Source organism: Pristiophorus japonicus, chromosome 2 (genome assembly GCF_044704955.1).
Source record: "Pristiophorus japonicus isolate sPriJap1 chromosome 2, sPriJap1.hap1, whole genome shotgun sequence".
Classification (NCBI taxonomy): Eukaryota; Metazoa; Chordata; class Chondrichthyes; family Pristiophoridae; genus Pristiophorus; species Pristiophorus japonicus.
In genome coordinates, this window is record NC_091978.1 from 275,341,271 (window position 1) to 275,356,235 (window position 14,965).

General features: G+C 44.6%; 1 protein-coding gene across 2 annotated transcripts in view; it reads left to right on the top strand.

Annotated features, from left to right (window-relative positions):
* LOC139246355 (calcium uniporter protein, mitochondrial-like) overlaps positions 1 to 14,965 on the top strand; it is a 163,865-nt gene that overhangs the window by 90,530 nt on the left and 58,370 nt on the right. For both annotated transcript variants that reach the window (XM_070871407.1, XM_070871408.1), the window contains exon 2: positions 10,114 to 10,189. In XM_070871407.1, the coding sequence (XP_070727508.1) occupies positions 10,114 to 10,189 (76 nt within the window). The remainder of the gene's footprint in view (positions 1 to 10,113; positions 10,190 to 14,965) is intronic.

The window sequence follows — 14,965 nt, forward strand, 5'->3', positions numbered from 1 at the left end:
GCAGCTCGGCTGGGGGAACCCCGGTGCGTGAGTGGGGTCAGGTGCAGTAGCTAAGCAGCAATCGGTATAGCCGGGTCTGCAGGGAGCCTTCCGACACACGTTTCAAGCTTTGCTTGATGGTTTGAACTGCCCATTCTGCCTGGCCGTTGGATGCGGGCTTGAACGGAGCAGATGTGACGTGTTTGATCCCATTGCGGGTCATGAATTCCTTGAATTCAGCACTGATGAAGCACGGCCCATTGTCGCTGACTAGGACATCAGGCAAACTGTGCGTGGCAAACATGGCTTGTAGGCTTTCAATAGTGGCCGTGGACGTGCGTACAGACATTATTACACATTCAATCCATTTTGAGTAAGCGTCCATGACAACCAAAAACATTTTGCCTAGAAATGGGCCCGCATAGTCCACGTGGATCCTCGACCACGGTTTGGAGGGCCACGACCACAAACTTAGCAGTGCCTCTCTGAGTGCATTGCTCAGTTGAGAGCAAGTGTTGCAGTGGCGCACGCATGATTCTAAATCTGAGTGGATGCCAGACCACCACACATGGGATCTGGCTATGGCTTTCATTGTTACAATGCCTGGGTGGGTGCTGTGCAGTTCACATATGAACGTATTTCTGCCTTTCTTGGACAAGACCACGCGATTGCCGCACAACAGACAGTCTGCCTGCAGGGATATTTCGTCTTTGTGCCTGTGGAACGGCTTAATCACCTCCTGCATCTCCGCTGGGACACTGGACCAGCTCCCATGGAGGACACAGTTTTTTTTTACCAAGGACAGTAAAGGATCCTGGTTGGTCCAGGTCCTGATCTGGCAGGCTGTAACGGGGGACTTTTCGTTCTTGAATGCCTCAATGACCATGAGCAAGTCCACTGGCTGTGCCATTTCCACCCCGGTGATGGGCAATGGCAGCCAACTAAGAGCATCTGCGCAGTTCTCTGTGCCCGGTCTGTGGTGGATTACATAGTTGTATGCCGACAGCGTGAGCACCCATCTTTGGATGCGGGCAGAGGCATTGGTGTTAATTTCTTTGCTCTCAGAGAACAGCGATATGAGCGGCTTGTGGTCAGTTTCAAGCTCAAACTTGAGGCCAAATAAGTACTGGTGCATTTTTTTTACCCCGTAAACGCACGCCACACCCTCTTTTTCAATCATGCTGGAGGCTCTTTCGGCTTTGGACAAACTCCTGGTCGCATAAGCGACCGGTTGCAAGATCCCCGATTCGTTAGCCTGGTGTAACACACACCCAACCCCGTATGACGACACATCGCAAGCTAGCACTAATCTTTTACAAGCAGTTTCCTTTGAACACAACAGATGTTACAACAGGCTAACGAATCGGGGATCTTGCAACCGTTGCATACATAGTGCTTGAAGCGGCATTGATGGGGCCAATGGTCACCTCCACAGCGCCAACAAGGAGTTAACTGCCACGCATTAATGATTGATGGCAGACTCTGGGTCATCTGAGGTCAGGCAGCAGCAGCCGGTGTGTACGTTCTGCCATGTATATTTCTGCTCGAAACCGACGTTACTTTATGCACAGTACTGGCCGAAATTTCTTTACTCTGTGAAATCTGTTTGGTGTTGTCGCTGGTGGACATAAATGCCTGGGCTATCGTTATGGCTTTACTTAGATTCGGAGTTTCTACAGTCAACAGTTTGCGAAGGATTGTCTCATGGCCAATGCCCAGTACAAAAAAGTCTCTAAGCATTTGTTCAAGGAATCCCTCAAATTCACAATGTCCTGCGAGACGCCTTAGTTCGGCGACATAGCTTGCCACTTCCTGGCCCTCCGACCGTTGACACGTGTAGAACCGATATCTCACCGTCAAAACGTTTTCCTTAGGATTTAGGTGCTCCCAGACCAGCGTACACAATTCTTCATCGGATTTCTCTGTTGGTTTTGCCGGAGCTAGGAGATTCTTCATGAGGCCATAGGTTGTTGCCCCACAGAAAATTAGGAGGATCGCCCTTTGTTTGGCAGCATTCTCGTCCCCTTCCAGCTCATTGGCCACGAAGTATTGGTCGAGTCTCTCCACGAAGGCTTCCCAATCGTCCCCTTCCGAGAACTTCTCCAGGATACCAACTGTTCTTTGCATTTTCGCGTGGTTGTTCGTTACCTCGTTGCCAATTGGTACGCTCATAATAAAGGATGAAACTGAGTACTGAGTACAATGAGCAAGTGTGACCTTAGCTCCTTTAATAAGACTCCAGAGTGCAGGTACCTCGTGGGTGGCCTGCTTATATACTGGGATCCCTTGGGACTCCAACAGGTCGGCCCGGTGGTAGTGTAATGCAGGTTACAAGGGGTTAAATACATAACAAGAACAACTCCAGTTTCTCTGTTATCTTCATGTAACTGAAGTTTTTCATGTCCTGTACCCTTCTAGTCAATCTCCTCTGCACCCTCTCTAAGGCGTTCTTCCTAAAAGGTTGTGCCCAGAACTGGAAGCAATACTCCAGATGGGCCTAATCAGTATTTTATAAAGGTCTAGCGATCCAGTCAGCTTTTTTAACAGTCATCTCAACGTGTCCTGCCACCTTCACAGACTTGTCTACGTACATTTAAAATTGCACCATTTAGTTTATATTGTCTCTCCTCATTCTTATGAAAATGTATCACTTCAAATTTTATCTGCCATGTGTCTGCCTATTTCACCAGTCTGTCTATATCCTCCTGGTCTGTTACAATCCTCCTCACTGTTTACTACAATTCCGAGTCTTGTTAACCGAGATCACAGAGGAAATCTACAGTGGGATGGCTTATCAGCTCAAGCAAGTAACATGCTGATCCGTTTTTTTCCCCATCTTCTTTAATAAGAAATGTGAACTGAACACAAATTAAAATCATTTTTTAAACTAAATGGGCAGTTTTTCCCCCTCGAGTGTCCCCCTTTTATGATGGTACATATTAATTTTCCCCTTTTTGTAAGTTTTCTTTGCACCATGTGTCTCTGATATGAGGGCGGGCAGTGTCTGCAAATCAAGCAAGCTTTTTATTTCAAATATGTGGCTTTAAATGCTGTGGTACTTTCAATTAAAAGGAAAAGGTCACTGAGTTTTAATTCTCTCATCAAAGGTCGTACAATATATGGAAGCATCCTTTTCATTTATTCCTCTCCCGGTTCTTTCTGTTTTCCTTTTTCAAATCAAGTTGCCTCTTGCTCACTCATTCGTTATAATGGTTATTTCTCTTAGTTTTATCTTGTTCATTTGTTTTTTATTTTGCTGTCTTTTTTTTGTTCTGGAGATTTTATTTAATTTCTGTGTTCCATAATTCAATCCCAATGTTCTGTCCATGTTTCTCAATTCACTGTCACTGACTGTCCTCATTTATTGTTCTCAGCCACCCCAATCATTCATGCTGATTTAATCAAAAAATGTAAAACGTACTTGACTTTGTAATTCAAAGTTGTTTTCTATGCTTACTACAAGATGTTTTTTCATAATAATACTTGTTTTAACATCCCTCTGTTTGCTACTATAATAGTTTGGTATAATAACATTGTCTGGCTTAATTTTGTTTATTTGTCTCATCAATTACTCACAAGGATAACAAAAAAAATTTATAAAAAATTGCTAAACAGAATCCTTTCCTGCTTTGTGAGTGATCTGTGGCGATCTACAGAAAAGATAAGCATGGTACCGTTCTATATCTTGGGGAGTGGGGTGTAGAAAAGGAAGAGTGGAGTTACTCATCAATTAAACGGTCTTGTCACCACCACCTCCAGCTTGACAATAGTCCAGGACCTGCATTTGTTTTAACATTCCCCTGTTTGCTACTATTATAGTTTTGTTGTGATAATTTAAAAATTAGCTTGTTAAAATGTTTGAATAAACCCTTATCCGGCCAGTCACGGATTCCTGCTGCATTTTCTGAGCAATGGCCCAGCACTGCTGACAGTATATGTAGGTAATTACAAGCAAATGGATGGCACCAAAGATAAATACAGAAGGGAAAGGCCGTTTCCTACATTACAACAGTGACTACACTTCAAAAGTACTTCAGTGGCTGTAAAGTGCTTTGGCATGTGCTGAGGTCGTGAAAGGCGCTATATAAATCTTTTTCATTTTAATTCATCCAGACATTCTAAAGTCCCCCAATTGTTTTCTGATTCCAAGGTCTTCACTTCCACTCAGCTTTCTGGAAATCTAATTCATATATAGATCTTTTTGTGTGAAGAATTTATCTTTTGCTAGCTTGAACCTCTGATCTCTGTCCTATAAATAATATTCCGAATTTACATTTTCCATTTTTTTAACTGTCTTGGCTATCTCAATAAGATCAGCTCTCAGATGCCTCCTTTCCAGGATGAAAAGCCTGAGTCTCTCCAGTCTTTCCTCATGGTTCAGCCTTTTGACACTAGGGATCAGTCTGTCTCTGCACTGCCTGCAGTGCTTCAGCATCTCCCTATGCCCTGGTGACCCACCCGCGACCAACGGCAAGAATTCGCGTTTCTACTGCTAGCTTACGTACACTTTCCTTGCACTCAAAAAAATCTCCATTAAAGTCCCGTCTTTGTTGTCGTTGGGCTCCGACGAAACATCCTCGGGCACACGATGTAGCACTCCGATCGAAGAGGTCGACATATTTGGCGTTGAACAGCGGCCAACCGAACGGCAGATCGCTTCTGGTGACATTAATAATTATTGTGTCCCGGAGGGGAGTTTTTTTCTCTCTCTCTCGTTCTCCGCTCGTTTCGCATACAAGAGGGACATCATCAAAGTTCAGGTTGGTGATTGGAGCATGGGCAGATACAGCAGGAGCGGCAAGGTCGGGGCGAAGGAGCGGCGAGAGATTGTAGAGGGACGTGATTGGGGCCCAGGAGAGGCGTGAGTTCGGGGCCAGAAGAGACGAGGGCCCAGGGGCAGCAGGGGCCAGCCCACACTGCGATATGTGTGCACACTAGGTCCGTGCAGCAGAGCAGGTCTCCAGTCGTCTTGGATAACCCTTGCCACTGGACCAAGACCTAGCTCTGTCAAGCCCGTGTGGTGGCTGGTGTGCAACGGCCACCACACGTTAAAAAAATCCATGCACAGGCATCTTCCACCCGGACGGTCTGCACCTGGGCAGGACCGGAACCAATGTCCTAGGGGGAGTGTTTGCTAGTGCTGTTGGGGAGGATTTAAACTGATATGGCAGGGGGATGGGAACCAATGCAGGGAGACAGAGGGAAACAAAAAGGAGGCAAAAGCAAAAGACAGAAAGGAGATGAGGAAAAGTGGAGGGCAGAGAAACCCAAGGCAAAGAACAAAAAGGGCCACTGTATAGCAAAATTCTAAAAGGACAAAGGGTGTTAAAAGAACAAGCCTGAAGGCTTTGTGTCTTAATGCAAGGAGTATCCGCAATAAAGTGGATGAATTAACTGTGCAAATAGATGTTAACAAATATGATGTGATTGGGATTACGGAGAGGTGGCTCCAGGATGATCAGGGCTGGGAACTCAACATCCAGGGGTATTCAACATTCAGGAAAGATAGAATAAAAGGAAAAGGAGGTGGGGTAGCATTGCTGGTTAAGGAGCAAATTAAGGCAATAGTTCGGAAGGACATTAGCTTGGATGATGTGGAATCTATATGGGTAGAGCTACAGAATACCAAAGGACAAAAAACGTTAGTGGGAGTTGTGTACAGACCTCCAAACAGTAGTAGTGATGTTGGGGAGGGCATCAAACATGAAATTAGGGGTGCGTGCAATAAAGGTGCAGCAGTTATAATGGGTGACTTTAATATGCACATAGATTGGGTTAACCAAACTGGAAGCAATACGGTAGAGGAGGATTTCCTGGAGTGCATAAGGGATGGTTTTTTAGACCAATATGTCGAGGAACCAACTAGGGGGGAGGCCATCTTAGACTGGGTGTTGTGTAATGAGAGAGGATTAATTAGCAATCTCGTTGTGCGAGGCCCCTTGGGGAAGAGTGACCATAATATGGTGGAATTCTGCATTAGGATGGAGAATGAAACAGTTAATTCAGAGACCATGGTCCAGAACTTAAAGAAGGGTAACTTTGAAGGTATGAGGAGTGAATTGGCTAGGATAGATTGGCGAATGATACTGAAGGGGTTGACTGTGGATGGGCAATGACAGACATTTAGAGACCGCATGGATGAACTACAACAATTGTACATTCCTGTCTGTCGTAAAAATAAAAAAGGGAAGGTGGCTCAACCGTGGCTATCAAGGGAAATCAGGGATAGCATTAAAGCCAAGGAAGTGGCATACAAATTGGCCAGAAATAGCAGAGAACCCGGGGACTGGGAGAAATTTAGAACTCAGCAGAGGAGGACAAAGGGTTTGATTAGGGCAGGGAAAATGGAGTACGAGAAGAAGCTTGCAGGGAACATTAAGACGGATTGCAAAAGTTTCTATAGATATGTAAAGAGAAAAAGGTTAGTAAAGACAAACGTAGGTCCCCTGCAGTCAGAATCAGGGGAAGTCATAACGGGGAACAAAGAAATGGCGGACCAATTGAACAAGTACTTTGGTTCGGTATTCACTGAGGAGGACACAAACAACCTACCGGATATAAAAGGGGTCGGAGGGTCTAGTAAGGAGGAGGAACTGAGGGAAATCCTTATTAGTCGGGAAATTGTGTTGGGGAAATTGATGGGATTGAAGGCCGATAAATCCCCAGGGCCTGATGGACTGCATCCCAGAGTACTTAAGGAGGTGGCCTTGGAAATAGTGGATGCATTGACAGTCATTTTCCAACATTCCATTGACTCTGGATCAGTTCCTATAGAGTGGAGGGTAGCCAATGTAACCCCACTTTTTAAAAAAGGAGGGAGAGAGAAAACAGGGAATTACAGACCGGTCAGCCTGACATCGGTAGTGGGTAAAATGATGGAATCAATTATTAAGGATGTCATCGCAGTGCATTTGGAAAGAGGTAATATGATAGGTCCAAGTCAGCATGGATTTGTGAAAGGGAAATCATGCTTGACAAATCTTCTGGAATTTTTTGAGGATGTTTCCAGTAGAGTGGACAAGGGAGAACCAGTCGATGTGGTATATTTGGACTTTCAGAAGGCTTTCGACAAGGTCCCACACAAGAGATTAATGTGCAAAGTTAAAGCACATGGGATTGGGGGTAGTGTGCTGACATGGATTGAGAACTGGTTGTCAGACAGGAAGCAAAGAGTAGGAGTAAATGGGGACTTTTCAGAATGGCAGGCAGTGAGTAGTGGGGTACCGCAAGGTTCTGTGCTGGGGCCCCAGCTGTTTACACTGTACATTAATGATTTAGACGAGGGGATTAAATGTAGTATCTCCAAATTTGCGGATGACACTAAGTTGGGTGGCAGTGTGAGCTGCAAGGAGGATTCTATGAGGCTGCAGAGCGACTTGGATAGGTTAGGTGAGTGGGCAAATGCATGGCAGATGAAGTATAATGTGGATAAATGTGAGGTTATCCACTTTGGTGGTAAAAACAGAGAGACAGACTATTATCTGAATGGTGACAGATTAGGAAAAGGAGAGGTGCAACGAGACCTGGGTGTCATGGTACATCAGTCATTGAAGGTTGGCATGCAGGTACAGCAGGCGGTTAAGAAAGCAAATGGCATGTTGGCCTTCATAGCGAGGGGATTTGAGTACAAGGGCAGGGAGGTGTTGCTACAATTGTACAGGGCCTTGGTGAGGCCACACCTGGAGTATTGTGTACAGTTTTGGTCTCCTAACCTGAGGAAGGACATTCTTGCTATTGAGGGAGTGCAGCGAAGGTTCACCAGACTGATTCCCGGGATGGCGGGACTGACCTATCAAGAAAGACTGGATCAACTGGGCTTGTATTCACTGGAGTTCAGAAGAATGAGAGGGGACCTCATAGAAACGTTTAAAATTCTGACGGGGTTAGACAGGTTAGATGCAGGAAGAATGTTCCCAATGTTGGGGAAGTCCAGAACCAGGGGACACAGTCTAAGGATAAGGGGGAAGCCATTTAGGACTGAGATGAGGAGGAATTTCTTCACCCAGAGAGTGGTGAACCTGTGGAATTCTCTACCACAGAAAGTTGTTGAGGCCAATTCACTAAATATATTCAAAAAGGAGTTAGATGAAGTCCTTACTACTAGGGGAATCAAGGGGTATGGTGAGAAAGCAGGAATGGGGTACTGAAGTTGCATGTTCAGCCATGAACTCATTGAATGGCGGTGCAGGCTAGAAGGGCCGAATGGCCTACTCCTGCACCTATTTTCTATGTTTCTATGTTTCAGGATGCAGTTCTAGAATATTAGGTCCTTCATTGAAACACCTGTGAACTCATCCTTTTTTTGGCATGGAAGCAAGTCATCCTTGTTTCGAGGGACTGCCTATGATGATAATGATGATGTCCTGGTGACCAGTATTGGACACAGTACTCGGGGTGTAGTCTGACCAGAGTACTATACAGTTTGATGATGACTTCCTCTGACCTGTATTCAACGGTTCTGGCCAAGTAGGTTCAACATTCTATTGGCTTTGTTGATTGCTGCTCTGCATTGGTTAGACATGTTGAGTGTCGAGTCTACCAAGACTTCTAGGTCTCTCTTAGCATTGTCCTTGGCTGTTTCAATACCATTCATGCAATATATGTGTTGCTTACTTTTTCTTCCAAGTAAAGTACTTTACACTTGACTGCATTTAAGTTTGATCTGCCATTGTTCTGTCCATTTATGTATTTTATCCATCCTCATTCTGTAATGCCTGAGCTGCCTCTTCTGGCTCTGTATTATTTGCAAATTTGTCCATTTTGTACTGGGTTTCTGATTCCACATCTATGTAAATTAGAAATAGTACTAATCCCAACACCGAGCTCTGCAGGCTTCACTCAGTGCTTCCCTCCCACCAATGACTTATTTCCCCTTTTGAATGTTAGTTGTTTGCTACCCTTCAGTCAATTTCTTACCCCATTTCCATGGTTTACCCAGAATCTGAAGCGCTTTGAGTTTAACTATTAGCCTCTTGTGTGGGACTTTTGTCAAATGTGTTTCGGAAGAAGGGGGTATGATGCAGCATTCTCTTGAAAGAGAGCACAATGAGTGTTAATAGTTCCCATCACCGTAGTGATTTCACCCTTTGGAAAAACAAATATTGTGGCAGATAGAGAATGCAAATTAAGAATGCATTTTGTAAGTCTTTCTTCCAGTTTATCTGAAATCTCAGGATATGGTTGAGGCCTCAGGCCTTAAGGCATGGGTGACTGTAATCCTGGATATTGTGTTTGTATCTAGTAGTTGTAACGTCAAAAGAATAGGACAGAGATTTTACATATTTTATCGGGCGTGTTTTACAATCTGATTTATTAAGAATGCCAATTCATAGCCACAGTATTTCACAATTTCTCTAAGTAATTAGGAAGATTCACAATTTTTTTTAACACAAATGAGAACACATTGGGTACACCTGCAGTAAAGTACACCTGCGGTTAAGTACACTTGCAGGAAAGTAACAGCAAGTCATAGCCCAATATTTAGGGCTGTTGTTGAGGTGTCAGATTTTTTGAAGCAATTGGCCAACTTTCTGGTAGATTGGCATGTCTGACTTTCCCCAAGAATATCTGGGGCCAGTTTCATAGTGTTCATGGGCATTCAAAATCTGATAGATTGGCTATTTCACAACCAAAACTATGCAACCAAGACATTATTTTATAGTAACATGCTTTTTCTTTTGAGTAGTGAAAGAAAAGTGTCTTGTTTCTCAATTTATTTTCCAACTTTGGGACTCATGGTGTATGAGGAGTGGGCGACTCCCAGCTTTCAAAATATTGTCTTAAGAACTGCCCTAATAACTTTGACTTTGCTAATTACTTTTCCATTTTCCCTTTGCTCATCTTCTCTCCATAAGGAAAACATTCCTAACCCAGACTCTTTGGCACCTCTCCCTGGTAGCACAACTGAGATCGGGAACTGGATGTGTGGAAAAAAATGGATGGAAACTCGTGCACTGTCACTGCATGTGCTAGAGAACAACTACACTGCCTCACCTCATCAGACTATTTCAAATCCTAATTGATCTGTTACCATAAAATATCAAAGGTCCATTTGAACCTAGCAGCTAAGAGTTAAGGTACTTTTTTGTAAATGTTATAAGATGTCTCATGCATGGTCTCTCTTATGTTCTACAGACAAAGAACCCAGGACTGCTCTTCCATTTGAGACAATGTAGAGTGACCTTTTACAGCACCCTGGTATCATCTGATGGTAGGTTTATGGCATAATATTTTGAATGATTTTATGAGCTTGTATCTTGATAACAGTGTTGTATAACAAGCGAAGGTGGTGAAAAAAACCATCCCCAAAGAATTTGGCTACATTCGTTTTAATAGTCTTGCATTCTAGTTCAGTACCAAAAGGATTTAAACTCTTTTAATACAAATAAGCATATTCCGCTGTTACTAACCCTGTGCCAGACGGTTAATTTGGATGAGAACGTCTGTGATCAGTTTATCATAGCAGGTTTTGCAGAGCTACGGAGAAAGGGCAGGGTAGTGGGACTAGTTGAGGTGCTTTTGCAGAGAGCCGACATGGGCTCGATGGACTGAATGGCTGCTTTCTGTGCTGTAACCAACCCAAGCCAGTTTGGAAGGGCTACTGATCTCATCTTACAATATTTCCTCAATTCAACAAAATGAATCTTCCGGGGCAGAAGTATTTTTCCTGGGGTATTTGACAAATGAAGTGGATTGGGCATGTGGTAGGGTGGGATTTTTAAAGAGATGTTAGAAGATGAATGGAAAGAAAAGGACCAGAAGGGAGGAAAAGCTGGATATTTCTGGGCCACCTGAAGAATGGGAGATCATGTGAAGAATTGAAGAGAGAAGCAGATGGCAGAGTGGTTTGAAGAAGGGAGAATTGACCCAGAACCTGCTTTAGGCAGACCATTGATGATGATTCCAAAGTATTTAGAATTGTTTTGTGGGTCCACCTTTCTTTTATCTCATCCATTTTTAGCTAGGATTGATGTTCGTTTTAAATTGGATTTCTGCAGTTGTGCAATTTTCCGCATTATAAATTCCAATTTAATTTGAAATAAGCTGTTAAAAAATAAATGACATTCCCTGGAGTGTCAGTGATAATACCATCTGACTTGGGTGTTTTTGTATACAAGTGAATACTAAATCTGAAATTGAGCCGTAAACTCCAAATTTATTAACAAAACTCAAGAGAAACTTTCAGTCGCAATGCAAGTACAGGCAACTCACGATTATCCGCACACGGATCCAATGGGAAACCGTTGTAACGGGATTTAAAATTTCGGCCCAGGAAGGTATCGGGCTGGGTGCATTACCCGGTGTCCTTTCGGATCATCATCATAGGCAGTCCCTCGGAATTGAGGAAGACTTGCTTCCACTCTTAGAATGAGTCCTTGGGTGGCTGAACAGTCCAATACGAGAACCATAGTCCCTGCCACAGGTGGGACAGACAGTCGTTGAGGGTAAGGGTGGGTGGGACAGGTTTGCTGCACGTTCTTTCCGCTGCCTGCGCTGGTTTTCTGCATGCTCTCGGCGATGAGACTCGAGACGCTCAGCGCCCTCCCGGATGCACTTCTTCTACTTAGGGCAGTCGTTGGCCAAGGACTCCCAGGTGTCAGTGGGGATGTTGCACTTTATCAGGGAGGCTTTGAGGGTGTCCTAGTAACGTTTCCTCTGTCCACCTTTGGCTCATTTGCCGTGAAGGAGTTCCGATTAGAGCGCTTGCTGTGGAAGTCTCGTGTCTGGCATGCAGACAATGTGGCCTGCCCAGCAGAGCTGATCAAGTATGGTCAGTGCTTCAATGCTGGGGATGTTGGCCTGGTCGAGGACACTAATGTTGGTGCGTCTCTCCTCCCAGGGGATTTGTAGGATCTTGCGGAGGCATCGTTGGTGGTATTTCTCCAGCGACTTGAAGTATCTACTGTACATGGTCCATGTCTCTGAGCCATACAGGAGGGCGGGTATTATTACAGCCCTGTAGACCATGAGCTTTGTGGTAGATTTGAGGGCCTGGTCTTCGCACACTCTTTTCCTCAGGTGGCCGAAGGCTGCGCTGGCGCACTGGAGGCGGTGTTGAATCTCGTCGTCAATGTCTGCTTTTGTTGATAAAAGGCTCCCGAGGTATGGGAAATGGTCCACGTTGTCCAGGGCTGCGCCGTGGATCTTGATGACTGGGGGGCAGTGCTGTGCGGCGAGGACAGGCTGGTGGAGGACCTTTGTCTTACGGATGTTTAGTGCAAGGCCCATGCTTTCGTAAGCCTCAGTAAATACGTCGACTATGTCCTGGAATTCAGCCTCTGTATATGCGCAGACGCAGGCGTCGTCCGCGTACTGTAGCTCACCGACAGAGGTTGGGGTGGTCTTGGACCTGGCCTGGAGACGGCGAAGGTTGAACAGCTTCCCACTGGTTCTGTAGTTTAGTTCTACTCCAGCGGGGAATTTGTTGACTGTGAGGTGGAGCATGCAGCGAGGAAAATTGAGAAGAGGGTTGGAGCGATGACGCAGCCCTCTTTGACCCCTGTCCGGATGTGGATCGGGTCTGTAATGGATCTGTTGGTTAGGATCACGGCTTGCATGTCGCCTGCATAGTAAAGGAACAGTGATAGCACCTTCTGAAACTTTTCCTGAGCTCCATCCAGAATATGTGATTTCTCCCATCCATGGACTGAGCCAACTTCCAAGTAATGCACCTTTTGCTAACAGACACTGAAACCGGTTATTGAAATGCCCAAATGATCCACATGTAGAAAGAGGTCGATTAAGCTACCTGTCAGCAGGACAACAGGCACTTCTATTAGGAGACCAAGCAAATTCTGTCATGGGACCTGGCAATCGGTATGTCTGGATCGCTGGATCTAGCCCAGTACTGTTGTATGAGAGGCAGATCTATAGTAGGCATGTCTATAGATCTGGAAGAGATGCCAGCTCAGCGTGTACATTCCAACACTGCGGCAGCATTCTGGCAATCTACTTGTGAAGTCTGGGTGGTGCAGTATGGCCACTGTAGTATCTTAAAGTGATCCTCAAGTAGCAGCTTGGACATTGTTATTTCAGCTGTGTTTAACTACTATTATTTTAGTTTGATGGTCACTTTTTTGGCTAATGTAGTTACATGAAGGAATAAGAACTTAAGAAAAACATAAAATGGGTGAAGGTTGTTTGGAACATTGATTCCACTCCCTCTAAAGTACATCAGGCAGCTACATGATCATCGCCTCCACCTACTCCATCTAAACTTTCTCAGGAAAACAATTTAAACATTACATTTGAGAGTGACTTGCCTAAGTCTGAAACTAGAGTCTTAAACTTAAATAAAGCCAATGCATAGGTATGAGGGGCGAGTTGGCTATGGTAAATTTAAAAAATAGATTAAAAGTTATGGCGGTAGAGAAGCAGTGGCTAGCATTTAAAGAAATATTGAATAATTCTCAACAAAAATATATTCTATTGAGAAACAGAAACTCCACAGGAAAAATGATCCATCCGTGGCTAACTAGAAATGTTAAGGATAACATTAGATTGAAAGAAGTTTATAATGTTCTGACGAATAGTAGTAAGCCTGAGGATTGGGAGAGTTTCAGAAACCAGCAAAAGATGACCAAAACATTGATTAAAAAGGGAAAAAATAGAATGAGAGAAAACTAGCTAGAAATATAAAAACAGATTGTAAGAGCTTCTAAAAATATGTAAAAAAGGAAGAGAGAATCTTAGTTATGAGGACAGATTGGATAGGCTTGGTTTGTTCTCATTGTAACAGAAGAGGCTGAGAGGAGACCTCATTGAGGTGTATACATTTTTGAGGGGCCTGGATATAGTGGATAGTCAGGGCCTATTTCCCTTGCTGGAGGGGTCTATTACGAGGGGATATAGTTTTAAGGTAGCTGGTGGAAGGTTCAGAGGCGATTTGAGGGGAAGCTTCTTCACGCAGAGGGTTGTGGGGGTCTGGAACTCACTGCCTGGAAGGATGGTAGAGACAGAAACCCTCACCACATTTAAAAGGTGCTTGGATAGGAACTTGAAGTGCCGTAACCTGCAGGGTTAAGGACCTAGAGCTGGTAAGTGGGATTAGACTGGATAACCTCTTGTTGGCTGGCGGAGATATGATGGTAAGTACTGCAGGGAATCGAATATGGCCAGAGTGATCTCCTGGACTAGTTTTGATCGCCTGGATGGGTCGGAGAGAAATTTTCCCAGATTTTTTCCCCCCCAATTGGCCTGGGTTTTTGTCTTTTTTTTGCCTCTCCTGGAAGATCACATGGCTCCGGTTGGGGTGGAGTGTAGAATGTTTCAGTGTAAGGGGTGTCGCAGTTGTGTGGGGCGGACTGGTTGGGCTGGATGCTCTTTACCTTTCCACCATTGTTCATTGTTCATCGGTTTATATGTAACCTTCAGGGCTGCTGACCGAGGGCTGTATGGCTCTTTGTCGGCCGGCATGGACATGATGTGCCGAAATGGCCTCCTCCTGCTCTGTAGATTTCTATGTTTCGAGTAGCAAAAGTAAACGTTGATCCCTTAGAGGCTGAGACAGGAGAAATGGCAGAAACGTTAATCAAATATTTTCACAGTAGAACTCACAAAAGGAATCACAAAAGTGGTGGGGAACCAAGGTTCTAATGAGAACATAAGAACAGAAGAACATAAGAATTAGGAACAGGAGTAGGCCATCTAGCCCCTCGAGCCTGCTCCGCCATTCAAAAAGATCATGGCTGATCTGGCCGTGGACTCAGGTCCATTTACCCGCCCGCTCCCCATAACCCTTAATTCCCTTAGTGCTTAAAAATCTATCTATCTGTGATTTGAATACATTCAATGAGCTAGCCTCAACTGCTTCCTTGGGCAGAGAATTCCACAGATTCGCAACCCTCTGGGAGAAGAAATTCCTTCTCACCTCGGTTTTAAATTGGCTCCCCCGTATTTTGAGGCTGTACCCCCTAGTTCTCGTCTCCCCGACCAGTGGAAACAACCTCTCTGCCTCTATCTTGTCTATCCCTTTCATTATTTTAAA